The sequence below is a fragment of the Musa acuminata genome, chromosome BXJ2-4 (genome assembly GCF_036884655.1).
Source record: "Musa acuminata AAA Group cultivar baxijiao chromosome BXJ2-4, Cavendish_Baxijiao_AAA, whole genome shotgun sequence".
In the NCBI taxonomy this organism is placed as follows: domain Eukaryota; kingdom Viridiplantae; phylum Streptophyta; class Magnoliopsida; order Zingiberales; family Musaceae; genus Musa; species Musa acuminata.
The window spans coordinates 35,413,103-35,432,223 of record NC_088341.1 but is presented as its reverse complement, the minus strand read 5'-3'; the positions used below and the strand labels follow the sequence as shown (position 1 = coordinate 35,432,223).

General features: G+C 40.2%; 1 protein-coding gene across 4 annotated transcripts; it reads right to left on the bottom strand.

Annotated features, from left to right (window-relative positions):
* Positions 1-11: 11 nt before the first annotated feature.
* LOC103982086 (uncharacterized) lies at positions 12-17,798 on the bottom strand. 4 transcript variants are annotated; one of them, XM_009398910.3, is made up of 8 exons: positions 17,645-17,697; positions 17,520-17,569; positions 10,010-11,076; positions 8,009-8,069; positions 7,807-7,922; positions 5,596-5,686; positions 4,819-4,866; positions 12-410 (listed from the first exon to the last, which is right to left on the bottom strand). In XM_009398910.3, exons 3-8 carry the CDS (start codon positions 11,056-11,058, stop codon positions 345-347), a joined length of 1,431 nt encoding a protein of 476 aa, XP_009397185.2. In that variant the 5' UTR covers positions 11,059-11,076; positions 17,520-17,569; positions 17,645-17,697; the 3' UTR covers positions 12-344. The 4 variants fall into 4 exon arrangements, with proteins under 4 accessions (XP_009397185.2, XP_009397178.2, XP_064961236.1 ...); XM_009398903.3 differs by lacking the exon at positions 17,520-17,569 and having other exon boundaries at positions 17,645-17,798; XM_065105164.1 differs by lacking the exons at positions 7,807-7,922; positions 8,009-8,069; positions 17,520-17,569 and having other exon boundaries at positions 17,645-17,798.
* Between the last annotated feature and the right edge of the window lie 1,323 nt (positions 17,799-19,121).

Genomic DNA, 19,121 nt, shown 5'->3' with positions numbered 1-19,121 from the left:
AAAAAAACCCAAGTCAAAAGCATTGAACTGATTCATGATATAAGCTTGAGAGACAAACTGAAGAATCCATGCCACTACTGTCATAGTTGGTGCATATTAGAACTACTTCCTCTTCTATATACAATGGCACTGAACAGAAACAATCACAACAGTCGTTGACTGTTGAATTGCTCAAAACTGGTCGTGGTTGTATCTGAGTAGGATCCTATAAATGACTGGGATGTACAACAAACTGAAAGGGATCAAAAGATGTGAAATACCCTTCACAGAAGAAAGCTCTTCAACTATGAGATCACAACAAAAAATGAAACTTGTGTCATCATCCCTTGCATGACAACAGAGCATTACCTTCGGAGCTGTGACTTTAAATGGAGTTGGTTTCTGGACTTAGCCATCAGACGAGACCTCAGCTGCATGGAATTTCGTATAATATGAGATGGAAATATAGATTAAGTGTAAAATAATTAATTTCGCTACAAATCAAATAAACTAAACATTATTAGACGCTCAACTCAGCCAACACATTTAACATAAGTCAAATTCAAGTTGTTGAATTAAAAGCACCAACTGTCGCATTTAGTCAAATGGATGCAACATCAATTAACCTCCTGGGGGTGTCAAAGCTTGAGAGTGGCCTCAAGCCTCACCTTCTGAGGCAATGGATTTGCTAGAAGAAGAAAAATGCAACTTTTCCATCTAGTTGGATTCCTTAGTGCAAGTTGTTTTTTTTTTTTAACAGAAAATGGGTTGATTATCCCAATTTGTTACATAAGAAAATAATAAAAAACAAAGAAAAAAAAACCCAGCTCCCTAGAGGAAACAGCTCAATAGTTGATGAACAGAACATCCCTCACCCTCCAACCTTTGAGCCAAATGTTAGGACCCTTTTTCTAAGCTTTTGAATAATGTTTATCGAGTCTGTTTAGTTCAGTTGTTTATTGAGTCGGTTGGTTCAGTTAGAGTCAAGTAGAGGTTAATTTAATATTTATTTATTATTAGAGTTCAAGTCCTGATGGACTCTGTGTGGAACTCTATAAATAGTTATGTGACCCTTTCTTTAATAAATCAATCAATAAATGAAATGTTATTCCACTTTGTGGACAAACCTAGGAGGGCGATCCCCTCGAAGCGATCAAGAAGGCCGATCCCCTCGAAGCGATCATTATCATCCCTATTTCTCCCCTTTCTTCCACGATAAGACTTTAGGGTCTTATCAATGGGTATCAGAGCCACAATAAGACTTTAGAGTCTTATCATTTGGTATCAGAGCGACGATAAGACTTTAGGGTCTTATCATTTGGTATCAGAGCGACGATAAGACTTTAAGGTCTTATCATTTGGTATCAGAGCAACGATCCTTGGCGCAGCCCACCGCAGCCTTGCTTCCCTTCTTCCCCACCACCACTACAAGGCAACTCTTTCTTCATCGCTGCTGCTGTTTCCCCGGTCGCTCGACCACCGTCGCTGCTTCTCCACGACCAGCGACCTTCGACCACCGCTCGACCTCCTCACTGCCCCATCTCGTTCAAAAAAAAAAAAAAAAAACAAGAGAGGAAGAAAAAGCCGCAGCCACCCCTGCGTCCCCTGCTTCCGGCCAGCCCACCCGCTGCTATTGCTCTCCGGCCAGCGCCCACCATCGCCCCGCTTGTCGGCCAGAGGCCACCGCCGCACGTCGCCTCCCACACGAGCCACCACCGCTGCCTCCTTCTCCACCGCTGCCCGCCTCCCCTTGCGTCGCAGCGCAGCCGCTCGACCTCTCCTCCTCGACGATCGTTGGTAACGCTGCTCCCAGCCGCGCCACCACCGTTGCCTCTCCACCACCGCCCGCCTCCCCTTGGGTCGAGGCCACAGCCGTCGGTTGTCGCCCTCCTCGCGGCGACCAAAGCAGGGCAACTCACGGATTGCCCTTGTTCCCAGCTGCGTCACCACCACTTTTCCCAACCGCCTCACCGCCACTCGATCACCCGGCCAGCGACCTCTCCTCCTCGTGTCCCCATCTCGCTCGAGCGAGAAGGACCGCCGGCACCGCAGCCGCCGGTTGCCGCAGCCCCTCCTTGCAGCAGTTGCAGAAACAGAGCTTCCTTTGTTGCCGCAGCCCCTCGTCGATCGCAGCCACGCCTCGAGCGCCGTCGCCTTCCAGCCGACCCACCATCGCTGCCAGCCACCGTGCGGCGACCGCCGCTCGCCTCCCAACCGCCGCTCCCCCTGGCTCGGGCGAGAACGACCGTTGCCACTCCCCCTTGCTCTGCCCCCTTGGTGACCGAAACAGGGCAATCCTCTTGCTGCTGCGAACGTCGGTTGCCACCACCGTCACCGTTGTTGCCCAACCAGTGACGACGTCGCTCGCCGCCCAACCTGCCACCGTCGTTTCCTATTTTCCACTGCAGCCTCAATCTCGGCAATGCCACCGCAGCCGCCCTCCAACAGCACACGCAGCAAGCTCTTGTGCAACCGCTTCAACCTCGGCAACGCACGCACCGACTCCTCTTCTCAACCTCGGCCGCTTTAACGACACCGTCGCGTCCTCAATCGTACGCGATCCCTCGGCGTCACCAACGCCTCCTTCCGTAGTGCGGTAGAGACAGAGCAACGCTGCCTTCCATCCGCACCGTCGCAACCACCGTAGCGATAGGGCCTTGGCGACGCTGCCCCCAGCCGCACCACCATCGCTGCCTCCCAGCCCTCAGCAGTAGCGATCCCTCCACGCAGCGACCACAGCAAGCATCGCCGAACGCAGCTACATCCCTGCATCCTCGTAGTAACCCTTTATTCCAATAGTGCTACCACCGATTGCATCACAACAATAACATCGAATAGGGCAGTGATTTATGCCCTAGTCTTGACATCAGAAACAAGAGTTGAGATTACAGATATGTAGTCTTACGAAATGACCACCAATAACTCAGTGAAAACACAAATGTAAGCATTGAAAATTATAATTGAGAACCGGTTGCAAGAAATACTTAATGATTTCAAAAAGAACTTACTAGGGAGCCTTAGCAAATTTCAACAAGATGGGGGCTCAAGTTCTACGTTGCACAGATATGAAAATATAGGAAAATGGCCCCAAGATTGTGACACAAATTACTCACACATGAAGGTGGAATTTCCGAGATGGAAAGATGGAGATCTGACCAATTGGATCTCTAAGGTAGAAATTTTTTTCCGTTTTCACAGAACCCCAGAAGAATCCAAGGTAGAAGTGGCCTCAATCCAGCTCGAGGGAGATGCACTCCAGTGGTACGATTGGTATGAAATTGTCTACGGAGTTCCTTCATGGGAGAAGTTCAAAAGAGAGCTTCTTGTTCAATTTGGCCCATCCGAATATGAAAATATTGATGGCCAGCTCGCCAAAATTCGTTAAACTTCTACAGTGTTGGAATATCAGAGTAGATTTGAAAGATTGTCAAATCAAGCTAGAGATTGGTCGGAACAACAGCTTCTGGATACATTTATTAAAGGGCTTAATCCGGAGACTCGATGTGAAGTTAAAGCTCGTCAACCCCGCACCATGATAGCTGCGATTTCATTTGCACGCCTGCATGAGGAGAGATCAGCAAAGGGTTTGTACTATGATGAAAAGTGGAGTATAGAGCACCGATGTAAACAAGGGCAACTTATGATGATTGAACTAATTGGAGAGGAACCGAAAGCTAAGAATGTGGACTCCGATCATGAAGGTATAAATTCTAATGAAGATGTTGGACCTACCATACATACAATGCATGCATTAGCCGACTACTCTAACCCGAACTTAAGTTGGCGAAACTCTGGAACATCAGCCTGTTATAGTTTTGATTGATACTGGTAGTACTAACAATTTTATAGATAGTGAGACTATGACAGATTCGAAGTAAAGATCATTGATGGACGGATTTTCACTTGTGATAGCAAAGGTTCAAAGATAGGCCAGAAGTTTCTTGCAACGATTACTACACTGAAAGACCGACCTGTTGCTTACACTATCAAAAAGTGGAGACCATACTTACTTGATCAACGGGTTGTGATGCGTTGCAGATAGTCTATGGCTAAAGTGCTGAAAGAGAAGCTCCCCCGAGATTGATGTTGCTCAGCCTTGAGGACAAGGCTGATTTGAAGAGGGAGGAACTGTTAGGATCCTTTTTCTAAGCTTTTGAATAATGTTTATCGAGTCTGTTTAGTTCAGTTGTTTATTGAGTCGGTTTGGTTCAGTTAGAGTCAAGTAGAGGTTTATTTAATATTTATTTATTATTAGAGTTCAAGTCCTGATGGACTCTAGGTGGAACTCTATAAATAGTGATGTAACCCTTTCTTTAAGGAATCAATCAATCAATGAAATGTTATTCCACTCTGTGAACAAACCCTAGAAGGTCGATCCCCTCGAAGTGATCAAGGAGGGTCGATCCCCTCGAAGTGATCAAGGAGGGCCGATCCCCTCGAAGCGATCAAGGAGGTCGATCCCCTCGAAGCGATCATTATCATCCCTATTTCTCCCATTTCTTCCACGATAAGACTTTAGGGTATTATCAATTAGTATCAGAGTGACGATAAGACTTTAAAGTCTTATCATTTGGTATCAGAGCGACGATAAGACTTTAGGGTCTTATCATCAACAAGTTAAACAAAGTCCACATATCAATTATATTACCCTCACTTTTATCCATGAAACAGGTATCAAGGGCTTATATCTAAGGTGGTAAATATATAAAATTATGGTTCACCAAAAACCTTTCATTTAAGCATAGAAGAAAATGAAATAATACCAAAAGTACAAGAATAAGCAACAATAGTATTGCAGAATACACTGGCTTGCTTTATGAAAATTGGAGTCCAACATACCCATTTCGTAAATTTCAGATGCTTGAGAACCTCCTCGGTTTCCAGTTCCTGCAATTATATGAAAGAATAACTTAGGTCAAGGACCCAAAATGATAAACCATTAATTATATGGTACGAAGAAAGACATGCACTAAGGACGACAGGTTTCCTTTAAGGATAAAACACAAAGGGTAAAAGAGAAAGAAGCAATATAAATTCATATATGAGGGCAGGCTTCTACAAGTTGGACATAATAAATGCCCAATGTGTCACTTGAGCTGGAACTTCTATGTGCCCATACACATGGAAGTTTTGATGGTAGAGACAATATGGTTGATAAAAGGCAAGAAGCCTCACTTTGCCTTTATTGTTTATCCTCAAAATGATAATTTAAATATTTTTATATAAAAAAAATAAAAAGCTTAGTTTATTACTAAAAGGCCCACGGGCAAGCTAGCAATGTCACAAAACAGGCAGGTCCAAAAACAGACAATGTCACAAACTAATAGTGCAGTCTTTCAAGCAAAGCTTCAAAAGAACAAGAGTCAATTTGCAGAACGAATAAAAAAAAGTTATATAACAGAATTACTACTTTGAAGCCAATCTTCAATTGATGCCTTCAGAAACCAATATCTTTCCATTCAGATGATAAGAATCTTACCAAGTTGGTACGAATCATAGCATACTTGGAAGTTGAAGTATTGTAAAGAGGCATAAATTTACACAACCATCAAGAAAACAAATAACAGATACAAGAATGTAAAAACTGAAGTAGCGTGAATAAAAAAACACAGTCACCTGTGGAACAGCACAATCAGCATGAAATGGATCCCAGAGAACAGAACAAGAGCAATCCCAATCTTCACTTTGAACCACAAAAAGAGGTGCCCTGCAATGTAAATTGAGATTTTATTTCCTCAGCTATTTCAGAGATCATGCAAGAAACACCTAAACAGAAGAATGTAAAAGGGTTTTTAAGGCAAAATTATAAAATCTAGAAGTAACTAGGAATATAAAGCCTTTCTCTTTTGGTTAAAGATAAATAGTTACTTTTGATTTGCAATTTTCAAATACATATATGGAGGAAATAACATGAACACAAACATGAAACTAACATCTAATGGACCAGTTAAATGCGATTTTGATACTGTAAGTGCACTAAGAGACACAAAAATGATTAATATGATATGAAAGCAAGTGTAGTAGTATCACGACGAAGTTGCAAAGTCAAACCAGGATTTTTAATACCGTTCCGTACTGCCCGGTATGGGCAGTACATACCGGTCCACCGGCTGACCGGCACACGAACCGCCGGCTACCAAGCGGTATCAGCCTAGTTGCGGCGAGGTGAGGAAGAAGAGTGTGTTCGAAGAAGAGGGAGAAGCATCGAAAGAAAGGGAGAAGCATCGAGAAAGAGAAGCGTCAAGAAAGAGTACTGCGGGGTCACCGATGCACCGTCACCAGCGTCTCGATGAACCTAAGCCCGTCGAACGTCAATGCGAACTTGCCTTCCACGCCCTTTCTTGATCCCAATCCGGCACCGCCCTCCCTCGACGATCCCAATCCATGAGGTAACTGCGAGGAGAGTCATACCTCTTTGGAGGGAGAGCTGGAGGCGCGGGGATCAGGGGAGGCGACCACGAGAGTAGTGGAAGAGGCGACCGCGAGAAAGGCGACGAAGACCCTAACCTTCTTCATCTCTAAACGGTCTCCTTCGTCCACTGTCGCCGCACGGAGAACCTTCCAATGTCAATGTCATCTTTCTTCTCCCCACCATAATGTCGAAGGCCGCAGACGACACGACGAGGAGAAGGACGAGGCGACCGGTCGGTATGCCATATCTTCTTTATATCTTTATATCTTTTTTATATAAAAATATATATATCTTATATCTTTTTTTATATATTAATTATATATTTAATATCGTTCGGTACTAAAATTGATTTGCATTTTTTTTCTAGGCGTACTGCTCGGTATGTCGTACCGTACTGAGCAACCGATACGATACGAAATTTTAATCCTCAAGTCATACAATATAGATTCACATGATTACAAGGTAGTTATTAAGACAAAAAGGAGTTCCAAATTATTAAGACAAAGAAACACTGGATAAAATCATAAAAATATCCGGTGGAGATTTATTGTCATGTGAATATAACAATTAGGAGTTCCCCTTACATTCAACATTAGTTATCTCAATCGCCATCAACGACAAGTCACAATGTCTCAAATATTTATGGTCAATTATATGAATCTTTTTTTAATTGTCGAAGTAAAAACAATCAAATCTTTGTTTATGGTTTCTAATAATTTTTTTTATATCTTAGTTTCTCTCTCCTCGCACCAGTAGTCATTACCTCGTCAAACTACGCTTCTACAAGTCTTCTTTAGATACTTCCATATTTTTCTAATAATTTTCAATCATCTTATATTTTTGTTGGAACTATGCCTAATATTCACAAATGTAAACATTTATAAACTATTTTTCAGATATTTCAAACATGCACCACAACAATATTAATTTACTGTATGCATTTCCTCATAATTGACCAAAATTGTGACCTTTAAATCATTACTAACCTTACAACTGACCTATACAAATTTCCTTATTAACTTGGAGAAAATTCTTATAACCCTCTCCAATTTAACCATCTCATTTAACTTAATATGTAGTCTCTTCATCCATATACTCTTCCCAGTTAGTAAATCTATCACATTTAAAACTTGTAGGAATTTTTCATTTATTTGTCTTAATTATCCTCTCATGTTTTCTTGGCATTGCTAAAGTCACACAACTCCTACATACCATAGAATCTGTAGTTTTTAGCTCCCATTAATCGAACCTATATCATCAACAAATAACATATATCATGAAACTTTATCTTGGTGAAAAGATAAAACCTCAAAGCAAAATCATTATACACCTGTAGCTACTGGAGAACTGGCAGACGTTCTCCTGAAGTCCTGACACTAGCATAAAGGAAAGTAGGAAACAAGTAAAAAAATCACCTGCGCCATTTTCCACAGACAATCCCCTCATCAGATCCATCTGAGCACAAAACCTCCCTGCACTGGACCCAATTACCAATGCTGCTTGGTTTCTGTGGCTTTCCATCATTCCATCCCTAATAATGACGTGGAACACGTTGTGCAAATTAGTCTTCGAAAGTACCAAATATATGATTATCAAGACTAGATCTTTATGACTTACATTCAAGTTTACTGAATGGGCAGAATCTATTTCAGAGGGTTCATCAAAATAATCATCTTCACTGCATTAAAAACAAAGCATCAGAAAATAATGCTGATCAAGGCTTGGACCACAAACTGAAGCTAGAGAGGACAAGTTTTAAGTCATCTAAACACCATTTGCACAACAATGCATGGAGTATCTTTTTGGTGATATAACGAAATGAACGAAGAAAAAAAAAACATGAAGCTAAGAAAATTCAAATCAAGCAATGTGGTCAATTCCTTGACATAATGCATTTGAAGCACAAAAGCATACAGAAGACAATAATATTTGATCATATCAAGCAGCAAAGTCACTGGGCACCTGAGCGCTTGCCTAGGCACTTGGGCGAGGTGAGGCCCGAGCACCCGCCTATTAGGCTAGGTGGGCATCTTCACTCAAGCATGGCCCAAGCGCTCGCCTGGGCCCAGGTACTGGGTAGGCCAAATGCTTGCCTTGTTCAACTCATGCTACGTTGATCCTGAGTTAAACTAAACAATTCTATCTGGTTTGATTGAACCAATTATCCATCGAGCCTAAGTCAAACCAAACACAAGACAACTAGTTTGATTGAACCAGTTATCTATCATAGAAAGCAAGAAACCACGTGCGAGAAGAATCCTAATGCAAAAACCCTCTTTCGCAATGCATTCCTACATGGCAATGGAGTTCCTCCCATCGACAAATGACAACAGTAGCCTTCTTCCCTGGCAGTGTCTTCCTCCAGCAGCAACAGCAACGTCTTCCTTCGATGGTCGCGACAACGTCTTCCTCTGCCAACAACGACTTCTTATGTTCACCACAGCCCTCTTATGTTCACCACAGCTCCCCAATCCCTCCCCCCTCCCTCTAGAAACCATGTGAGAGTGAACAACGACAATAGCCTTCTTTCCCAGCGATGACTTCCTCCAGCGACAGCGGACGTCTTCCTCCGACGATGGCGGCAACATCTTCCTCTGGCAGCAACGATGACTTCTTCCCCTCCCTCCCGGTATATCTCTCTTCTTCTCCTCCCTCCTACCTTTGCCTCATTCACCGCAGCCCCCTCATCCCAAAGCGCCCCCCCTTTCCCCTCCCTCTTTGCCATTCACCGCTGCGACTTTATTATTGTTTGCCAATTTAAACTTAGATCAGTTGCCTGCTTTGTTGTTTGTCTATGTTTGTGAGAACAACTGCCTATTATAATGAACAGCAATTGCCTTCTGCGCTTAGTAAATCAATAGTAAAATGTCGATTATAATATTTAGGAGCACCTCTATTTTTCTTGGGCAAGCGCCTAATGCCAAAGGCATTTTGGGACCATAGCGCCTAGCGCTTTTGACTACACAGATATCAAGGCATAAAAACACAATTTGTATCAGATTTTTTGTCAGAATCATATACTTGTGATAAGGACACTGCACGCTAGTAGTGTTTTCTTCACAAACCATGAATGGATAAAAGGTAAACACTTTGACAATTGTGGAGCTTGAGCTTATTCATCTAGCTAAAGATAGAGTCAACCTTTAAGCCTACTTTATTGCTTCATCAAGCTTCAAAAGTATTAAGCAAAAAAACATGGTTATTTTGGCATTCTTCAGCTATCAAACTTTTGCAAGTCTAGTTTTACTGAGTACTTTTGCTGTTTTGCATGCTAGTAGTGTTTTCTTCACAAACCATGAATGGATAATGGGTAAATACTTTGACAATTGTCAAGCTTATTCATCTAGCTAAAGATAGAGTCAACCTTTAAGCCTACTTTATTTCTTCATCAAACTTCAAGAACCAAAACTATTAAGCAAAAAAACATGGTTATTTTGGCTTTCTTCAGCTATCAAACTTTTGCAAGTCTAGTTAGTGAACTACTTACTGAGTACTGAGTGCCATTGATCAGGTCTTAAAGAATAACATAAGAAAAATCCAAAATATGGCTGATACAAAATTCAACATGTTAGGAAGAGGTTGAAAAACTTGGAAGATAAGAGGAACCAAATATCATACTTGGAAACTGGACCAGAGCAGTCAGGAACTTCTACTTGAAAATCTTTACCAATTCGAGCTCCAGATGTATAAGGTTTATTGTCTGTCAACATGAATGATATAGAATATCCTCTGCAAGAGATTCGATTTGTATGATTGGAGTTTTCTCCTTCGGTATCATGTGACTGACTTAATAAAGGCTTTGGTTTCTTTTTGAAGCAGGGCTGACAATACCATTCATCCACAGGAAGCTTTTTTACTCTAGGAATGCAACAGGACGGATGATATGCTTCTTCACAGTGGTCACAAATTAACATCTTCAATGGATCATCAAACAGCCTGCATGCTTTGCATTTTTGAGAAAGATTGGTACTGCCATCACAGAGACTTTCTGAAGCAGCATAGTTGCTGCTAGCACATGATTTCCCTAGAAGTCCATGAGTTTTAAGCACATAGATGCAGAGTTCCCTTGCTGATGCAAATTCACCCACCAGTTCCATGACATTAGATGAGGAACACTCACCAGTATCCTCTATATCTATTTTGAGGAAAGTTGAAGTAAGTTCCACATTAGATTTTGATGATGAACATCCGTCATTTACATTACAGCGATGCTCAAATGCAGATTTGGAAATCTTCCCATCAGATGCTTTGGATGGTACTTCAAATTTCCCAACAGAACATATACCACAGAGCCCTGAACTTGGAACTGACTCAACATCTGCGGTAACAATGTCAACAGTCTCTCTCTCAAAATCAGCTTTCCGAATTCCCAAAAGGTAATCCTCAGAACAACTGCAGGACTCAGAACTAAATTTTCTTTTTCTACTTTCCATAGTATATTCTTCAGGGAGAAGAGCAACTGAGTTCCTATTTAACTTCCTTCTCTTGTAGACAAACTGTTCACTCTGATGCCTCAAACTCGAGCACATGCCATTGACAGTTGATACATCCGTCCAGCTTCTTGATGAAACTACAATCTCATTTGGTGATGGTTCATATTTTTCCTTCTCAGTATAAATGGAATTTCTGAACCTATTCCAATGGCATTCTTCATGTTTTGGAGACATTTGATCTCCTTCAACACTCTGTGACCACCCCAAGATTTTAATATTGATGTATTTTCATTGGATGCATTAAAATAATAGGCAATGGTCATATAACTAGGATGAGGATCAAGGACAGCCTTGCAGCTGGCATGCCTTATACAAGTACTAACCCAGCAGAGTCAGGCAAGGGCATGTGCCAAAGGCATGTTAGTAACAACCCAAAGAATTAGGGTGGGCACACCCTCAGCACAGCACTTTGCCTGAACTCTACCATATCAGTACAAGAAAAAGAATCTAAATTGTAATATTTCCAATTAGATCACAACTTATTAAAATTTGTTCCAGAAAAAACATGAAAGCCAGTCCTGCAAAATGTTTCTTGGAACATGAAATTGCAAAAGGTCAACTGAAAAATTGTAACATGACCCTGTGTATAAAATAAATAGGTCTACACATGTACACAATATAAACATACATGTAATTTGAATATGTACACACAGATAGACAGACAAACAGACATCAGGACAAGGAAATAGCACTAATTTAAAAAGGTATGGACCTCACCATACGTATGTTAAGACTGTGGCTTAAAAGAGATACATGCATCTAGTGTAAATACAGGAATTAAGAGTCCCATATCCTAGTAAACATTTAAACACCCTTACATTGATTAAAAAAAGTTATTTTTTTAGTGATTCCCATTCAAGTGTCATAGCAATTAATTTATTATCCAATCCGGGAAGTCAAATGCTATTAACATAGATTTCACCTTTGACACCAGAAAAGGATTTGATTTTATACTGTCCATCAATATGTTCAATAGGTCCCTACTTGTCTATGTAATACATAATGATCTTACAACCAAGAACAACCAAAATATTTCATGAGTAAGGAAACATGATTTAAAGAAGAGGATGGTAGGAAACAAACCCATCCAGTGTTATTAAGAGCATCGATTGATGTTTCACCAGAATCGGTATGAGACGGGTGGTACATACTAGTCCAGGCGTGAACTGGTACACGATCCACCTCTATTACCAGCCAATCAGGTTCAGACCATTAAAAAAATATTTTAAAATAGATATTATGGCTCGCATTCATGTAGGTACGCTTCCTCCTCTTCTCCTCATCCTCTTCCTCCTGCTGCTCTTCCTCCACTGCATCCTCCCCTTCTTCATCTTCCTCCTTGCTCCTTTTTCTCCGCCGTCTCCTCTTCTTCGTTTCTCTTCCTCCTCTTCCTTCTTTCTCCTTTCTCCTTCTCTTCCTCCACTCCATCATCTTCTTCTCATTCTTCACCGTCTTCGAAATGTCGATATATCATGTGTCAATACACCAATCACACAGACCAGCCAAGAATCTTCCAATATGCAAAACGATAATCCTTGATTGAGAGGTGCTCAGGCAGGCGAGAGGAGGCCCAAGCACCTCAAATCAACCTGAGCGAAGCCCTTGGGCTTGGGCACCGCAACTCTTTCACCTTCCATAACTCTTCTTTGGGCATCCTTAGTCTTCTTTGTTGCCATAGATCTCTTTCGTCACCCTTTCCATCATTGGGTCTCGATCACCCATTTTTTGTTGGGTTCCCGTCGTCCTTTCCATCACCAAAAAAACTATTGCCCTCTTAACACGCTCTCCATCGCCACAGACATCGCAATATACCTCTTCCTAATTCATCTTAAATAGTTTGTCTACAATCAATAGTTGGTTTCCCTTTTCTCTTGCTAGGCCAAATCCTTAATCATATTTTTTACAACTTTTATATCTGTGAGCACCACCTAGCTTCACTCGAACAAGCGCCTAGCGTCTCAAGCATTTTGAAACCTTGACACCTTTAGCACCACCTTTGATAACATTGACCCTACCTCCATCCCCACCCTTCTCCCAAAAAAGAAGAGACACAAAAATAGAGTATGGGTACATGGAAGGACATAAGAGGGTTAGAATTTGGATATGATCATATTCAGGGAAAACCTAAATGTCTAATTGAATACACCAAAGTTTAATGGTTGGTTAATGAGACTAGTAATTTACTGTTGTGTGTGAGAGAGAATAAAAAAATCATATGTTATAAACCACACAGCAAGAAGATGGTACCACACTATTAAACAAAAGTAAAGAGAAGAAAATGTTTGGTGACAATTTATGTGACATATGTGGTACCACATGTGCAACAAAAACAAAACTAAACTAAACACTAACCTCAAACAATTGATACCAAATTTTATAGGAGGAAAGAGAATAGATTAGAGGGGAAGAACAAGAGGGAAGAAAAGGTACTGATGATAATTTACGTGGCATATGTGGTTTGGTGAATAGATTGCACTGCATATACCATATGCTGAAGCAGGATGCAGCAATCCATATGATCGGATATCATATGACACAGTGGCCGCATAAAGCCACATGTGGCCACACGAGCTCGTAAGGCCACACAGTCTGCATGATGACCAATGGTTTAAAATATATAACGGGTTTTTATGTTTCTGCATAAGATATTTCCATTTGATATAATATATAGAAACCTTTCCGACCATGTGCATTTTTCAACAACCAACAATTAAGATTTACAAATTTATCTAAGACTACTTATGTTGTAAAGAAGCAAAAAAAATTCTTTAGTAGTCTTTTATCAGTGTTTCATATATTGGCATGTAACTTGCATTACTGTGAATGCATGTGTCAAGCTAGGCTGTCATCTATACATAAAGTGTGATTACATTGGTCACATTTGTTCTGATATAAGTTTGTCAAGCTATGCTATCACCTATAAAACAAGTGTATAAACACTGCTTATGATATATTTCATTAGTCACTTTTATTTCTTCTAATATTAAAAACTGTATATATTTTAACAAGGAATCTGCAAGTGTTTGCATATGCATGTGTACAATGCATATGCATTATCATTGACATGACAGCCTGTATAGCACTTTTCCTTTTTAGAATGTGATATTGACACCACATGGAGTGGCATGAAAATTCAAATCTATGCTCTAACCTGAATTTGAATTCATCGCAAATATAAAATATACAATAGGATCAGAAAACAAAGGTGAAGGTAAGAAGATTGATTAGAAAAGGTACACTAGCAACTTGTGAAAAATAAAAAAAATGACATATCCAATGCACGAGACTCGTGCCAATGTGGGGTCAGAGGAGCAAGGTTCGTCATACCGCAACGTACCGCTCAATACGACGATACATACTGGTCCGACAAAAGACCGATATGGGTGATACATCGATATGTCCTCATGTATCATGTGTTAGTATGCTTAGTACAATTCAGTACATACCGTACCGACAGCTGATTGATACACTGGTACAGACCGGCAAGACGAACTATGTTGGGGAGAATCAATATACGTAGCCTTACCTTTAAATATTTAAAGAGACTATTTCCAAGACTCAAACCCTAGTCTCTCAAGTTGCAGAAGAGCAACCTTACCGTTGTACCAAGGCCCACCCTAAAAAATACACATCAAAAAACAAGGATGGAAACTAAGGTCATCCATCTTAAAGAAACATCAACATGGGTTTATTTATATGCAAGTTTAAATAATTCAAATACTGTTGAAACTTAGAACCAGAGTTAGCTACATCAGCCAATTTTGATTCAATGCAATTGATCCATATCAGTATAATCCAAAACTGATTAGATTTTGGTTGATTTCTAAGTCTCATGATAAAAAAACTAGTTGAAATCAGATAGAATCAATCAAATTTGGTCTACTTTGGCCAATTCTAAGCAATCTAATAGCCTCAAAAGGAAAAAAAATAGTCAAGGTGGAGAACACATAAAAGATACTGAAGCTTAGAAAACCAAAACATAAAAGGATGTCGCTACTTTTCTGTTTGTTATTCACTTCACCACCACTATTTCACCATTATTGCAATATTCATCTCGAGTAAAACAAAGATGTGGAGATGCCATACAATTTATGATAATTACAGTGATTTATAAAGCGCTAGGCGCCAAAAGGCGCCAAGATCCAAAAACACCCGAGGCCCCTAAGCGCTCGCCCAGGCGCTCGCCCGAGCGAAGCAAGGCGCTAAAATATAAAAATATATAATATAATTAATAAATATAATTATTTAAATAAAAAATATGTTATTAAATTAAGAAAATCAGGTACAGAATCATAATAGTATATTTTTATTTTTTAAATAAAAAATATACTAATAAAAAAATAAAAATTAATAGTATTAAAATTAAAATAATATATTATTAATCTAATAAATAAAAATACTATTATTAGTATACAATTAGCAGTATACTATTAATATACTGTTAATAGTATAGTGAGAAGAGTGTGAGAAGACCGAGGCTGTTGAGGCAACGACAACGGTAGCAAGCGACAGCCATAGCGGGAGCGGGAGCAAGAGCGACGAGCGGTGGCGACAGCGGGAGCGGCGAGCGACAGCGGGAGTGGGAGCGGGAGCTGCGAGCGGCGAGCGGCAACGGGAGCGACGACAGCAGCGGCGAGCGATGACAGCAACGGCGAGCAGTCGGCAAGCAGCGATTGTGGCAGCGGCGAGTGGCGAGCGACAACATGAGTGGGAGCGGGAGCTGCGAGCGGCAGAGGGAGCTACGAGCGACAACGGGAGCGGCGACAGCAACGAGAGCAGCAATTATGGCAGCGGCGAGCAGTTGGCAAGCAACGATTATCGCAGCGACGAGTAGCGACAGTAGCGGCGAGCAACAACAGTAGCGGCGAGCAACGACAGTAAAGAAGAAATCTCAACGGCAAAATCACGAGTGCTAGGGTTGGGGAAGTCGGAGAAATCGCGAGAGGGAGCTTGATATCAGTGATTTAGTTGGTTTGATTGAACCAACTAAAGCACCGGAGACCAACCAGACCTAAAAATCTGGTTCGGTCGCCTGGTTTAACCCAGGCGCTCGTCCGAAGTGCCCAGCGCCCAAGCTCGGGCGAGCGCCCAGGCGGCGCCTCTTTGAAGCGAGGCACCCGAACATGAAGCGAGGCGCTTGGGCCTGGCCTCGCCTCGCTGGCCTCGCCTCGCCCGAGCGCCTAGGCAAGCGCCCGAGCAGCTATTAAAATCACTTATTATTATTATTATTATTATTATCTACGATCAGCAAGTATCTTTCACTGTATAGTGATTGAGAAGCATAAAGGTTACAGTGTGGCTCACCACCTATCTTTAAAGTTTTGTGTGAAAAATTATCTTAGTCTGTTAAATGATATTTATATAATAGTTATTTACTGCATTATTATATTTGTATGATATGATTAATATTTATTTTCTAATAATATAAAGAGCACACCAAAGTGTAAGACTTTTGCTAATTTGGGCTCGAGAAGAGAAAATATATTGGGTCTTATCATTGCACAGAGGAAATTTGTTTCCATGACTTGAATCCCGATCGCTCAGGTTGCAAGGAAATAATCTCACTATGATGATAAGGCTCATTCTTTGTTGATTAATTTCTACCAAGTTATTCTATTATTTGTATTAGTGTCATGTATATAATGTTTTATCTCTACATTTCAATCCTATGTGTTCTCTTGGAAAGTTAAAAATATTGTAATAAACATTAAAAAAATAGCATATGATATTATATATTTTCTCAAATTTAATACATAATTTTAAATATTTGAAATTATTTTTAATTGTACTTTTTATTGTTTTCAATTATTTTTTTTTAACTCATTGACCTGATTTGACGATCATGTCAATCCCCATCGTCCATAATACAAACTATAACTAGAATTATGGATAAATAAATGCTCAATTTTATCTTTTTTTCAATCCAAACTCAACTAAGACTCCCTAAAGATATGATAGTCTCCTAATCTTGTCAAAAATTAAAATAAGATAAGACCTACTCAACACAAGAAAAACATCCCAAAATTAGTAAATAACTGTTTGAAGAAACTTCAAAATTAACAATCTAATCTATGCCAAAGTAACCAAGCTAGAAACAAAATTTTAAGTAAAAGTTAACTCATCCTCGACGGGATGCATCAATTCGCTTCAATAACACAGTACAAGATCAAGACGTGAACTTTTATCATCGAAAAGCTTTAATTCTTTAGCTTTTACATTGAAACTAATCATGGATTGACTTTTGACATAAATGTTGTTGTAGGTTTCCCTTCGAATTACAGTAATATGAAACCATATAAATATCATAGTCCCCAGAAAGAGAACCCTAAAAGAAAACTAGAAATCTTAGCACGATGTGCATATCTAGAGAGTATTTCAAAGGATTCATGATGTGCATATCTACTACATTACAAGCTTAAAATCTTAGCAACCATCCCTATTTTTGATCTAATTTACAGCCCTCTTTGGTAATCTAACCAGAAATCTTCACCATGAACTACAGAACCTAGTACAAAAAATAAGCATCGGCGAGACCCTCAATTCAAAGTTCAAACAACTCGGTGCCAAACATGTATCACATACAAATCATGGCATCAAGAAACACCCAAACAATCATCCAAGAAAGAGAATCTTACGCCGACAAATAACCGCACATCTGAAAACTATGTCAGCGAAGAAGCAAATTCTGCACATCAGACTAGGTATTCATCGCATGTGCAACAATTACAAGCAACAAATTGGATGCGTGAATCGGGTTTACCGAAGCTACAGGGAAGCCCTCCGGAGGAGACAGAACCCTAATCTAATCTCTCCTTGGAACTGACAGAAGTGTCCTACCCATTCAGGTCTCAAGACTTAAATAGTTGGGGAAACCAAAACAAAGATGAGATCTTTTAGATACTCAGTACGCTTCCGTTGTTTGCCACCGTTAGATCGAGGCTGTTTTCAAAACTATGGGTCAAATTCGTCGCAGGAAAATTATAGGGTATGATGTTCCTCACCATTTTGAGGGAGAATCTGGACCGTCCGATCGATTGGAGCCCCGTGCATGGGGATGAGAGATTCCATTGCCAAGATTTGATGTTCTTCATATCTGTGTCTATCTGATCAAATTCAGGATAAATACTGATTGAAGCACAAGTATTTGAGTCAAAGTCTGAAATAATTTTACTTAGTTACTCAATAATATATATATATTATTGAGTAATATATATATATATATATATATATAGGAATAAGGAAGAGTGCTGAATCCTAGTCAGAGAAAGACTCATTGTTTGTGTGATGGGTGATTGAAGCAACACAAATTTCTGTTGTTTGAGTTTTATGATCCAGATATGATATCCTTCCTATTTATGTATCTGGATCTGCATCCCCATGAATTTGTATTTGTCTAATTACAAACTTGCAGCTGCATGAAACAAACCATATCCAAATCCAATCAGTTCTTTTCCATTCTATCCCATCAATGCATGAGTATGGCAGCAATGTTCTATGAATTTTGCCTTGAAGCCAGAATCTAGGTGAGTTGCTTGTTCTTGGATCTTTGCACCTCAAAGATGCAGGGTGGGTGATGAAAAGTTTTGTGCTTTGCCTAATCAGATTGGGCAACACTGTTCACTTTTCATGGGTGAGCCAATCCACCTGAAAGGTAGATCATGCTTTTGTACTGGAATGGATGCTTCAATGCTCATGCTTGATGGCACTGCCTGAGAGTACCCCCCAATCTGCAACAAGCAATCATGTTCAGCAATGTTATAACTGGCAGAGTTCCACTAGATGCAGAATCACACAGAGGTGGATGACTTCCCTGCAAAAGCATTTGAGAGCTTTGTTGAATAGGTCTGATATCAAGAATAATGTATCAGGCACATTCTTGATGATTGAAATCAAGACTTGCTTTAGGAGCATCCTTTAGACTCCACAAAAATGTCTTAGCTGCATGCACTCACATCAGCACTAATGCCTTCTCGTGATCGCCTTTTAATTTCTTGAACTTGAAAAGAAGGAAGAGATTAGTTTAAGTCGAAGGTCATGGTAAAAGTACATAACTGATATATCACTCTTTGATGTGTCAAACAAACTCCATGATAAAGATAACTTTGGTGCAAAACCATGGCTTCAACTACAATTCACTGTAAGAGGGAACAATTTATGACATACATATGGATATCCTGTCAATTGAAGTTCAGAAAGATTTGTCTTCGATCATAACTCGAAACACATGTTTTCATCAC

Excerpts from the sequence above, each read along its gene's own strand:
- LOC103982086 (XM_009398903.3), bottom strand. The coding sequence starts at position 11,058 with ATGTCTCCAAAACATGAAGAATGCCATTGGAATAGGTTCAGAAATTCC. Across the intron at positions 7,923-8,008 it reads CCCATTCAGTAAACTTGAAT|GGATGGAATGATGGAAAGCC; the intron begins GTAAGTCATAAA and ends CGTCATTATTAG. Across the intron at positions 411-4,818 it reads ATCTGAAATTTACGAAATGG|CTGAGGTCTCGTCTGATGGC; the intron begins GTATGTTGGACT and ends AATTCCATGCAG.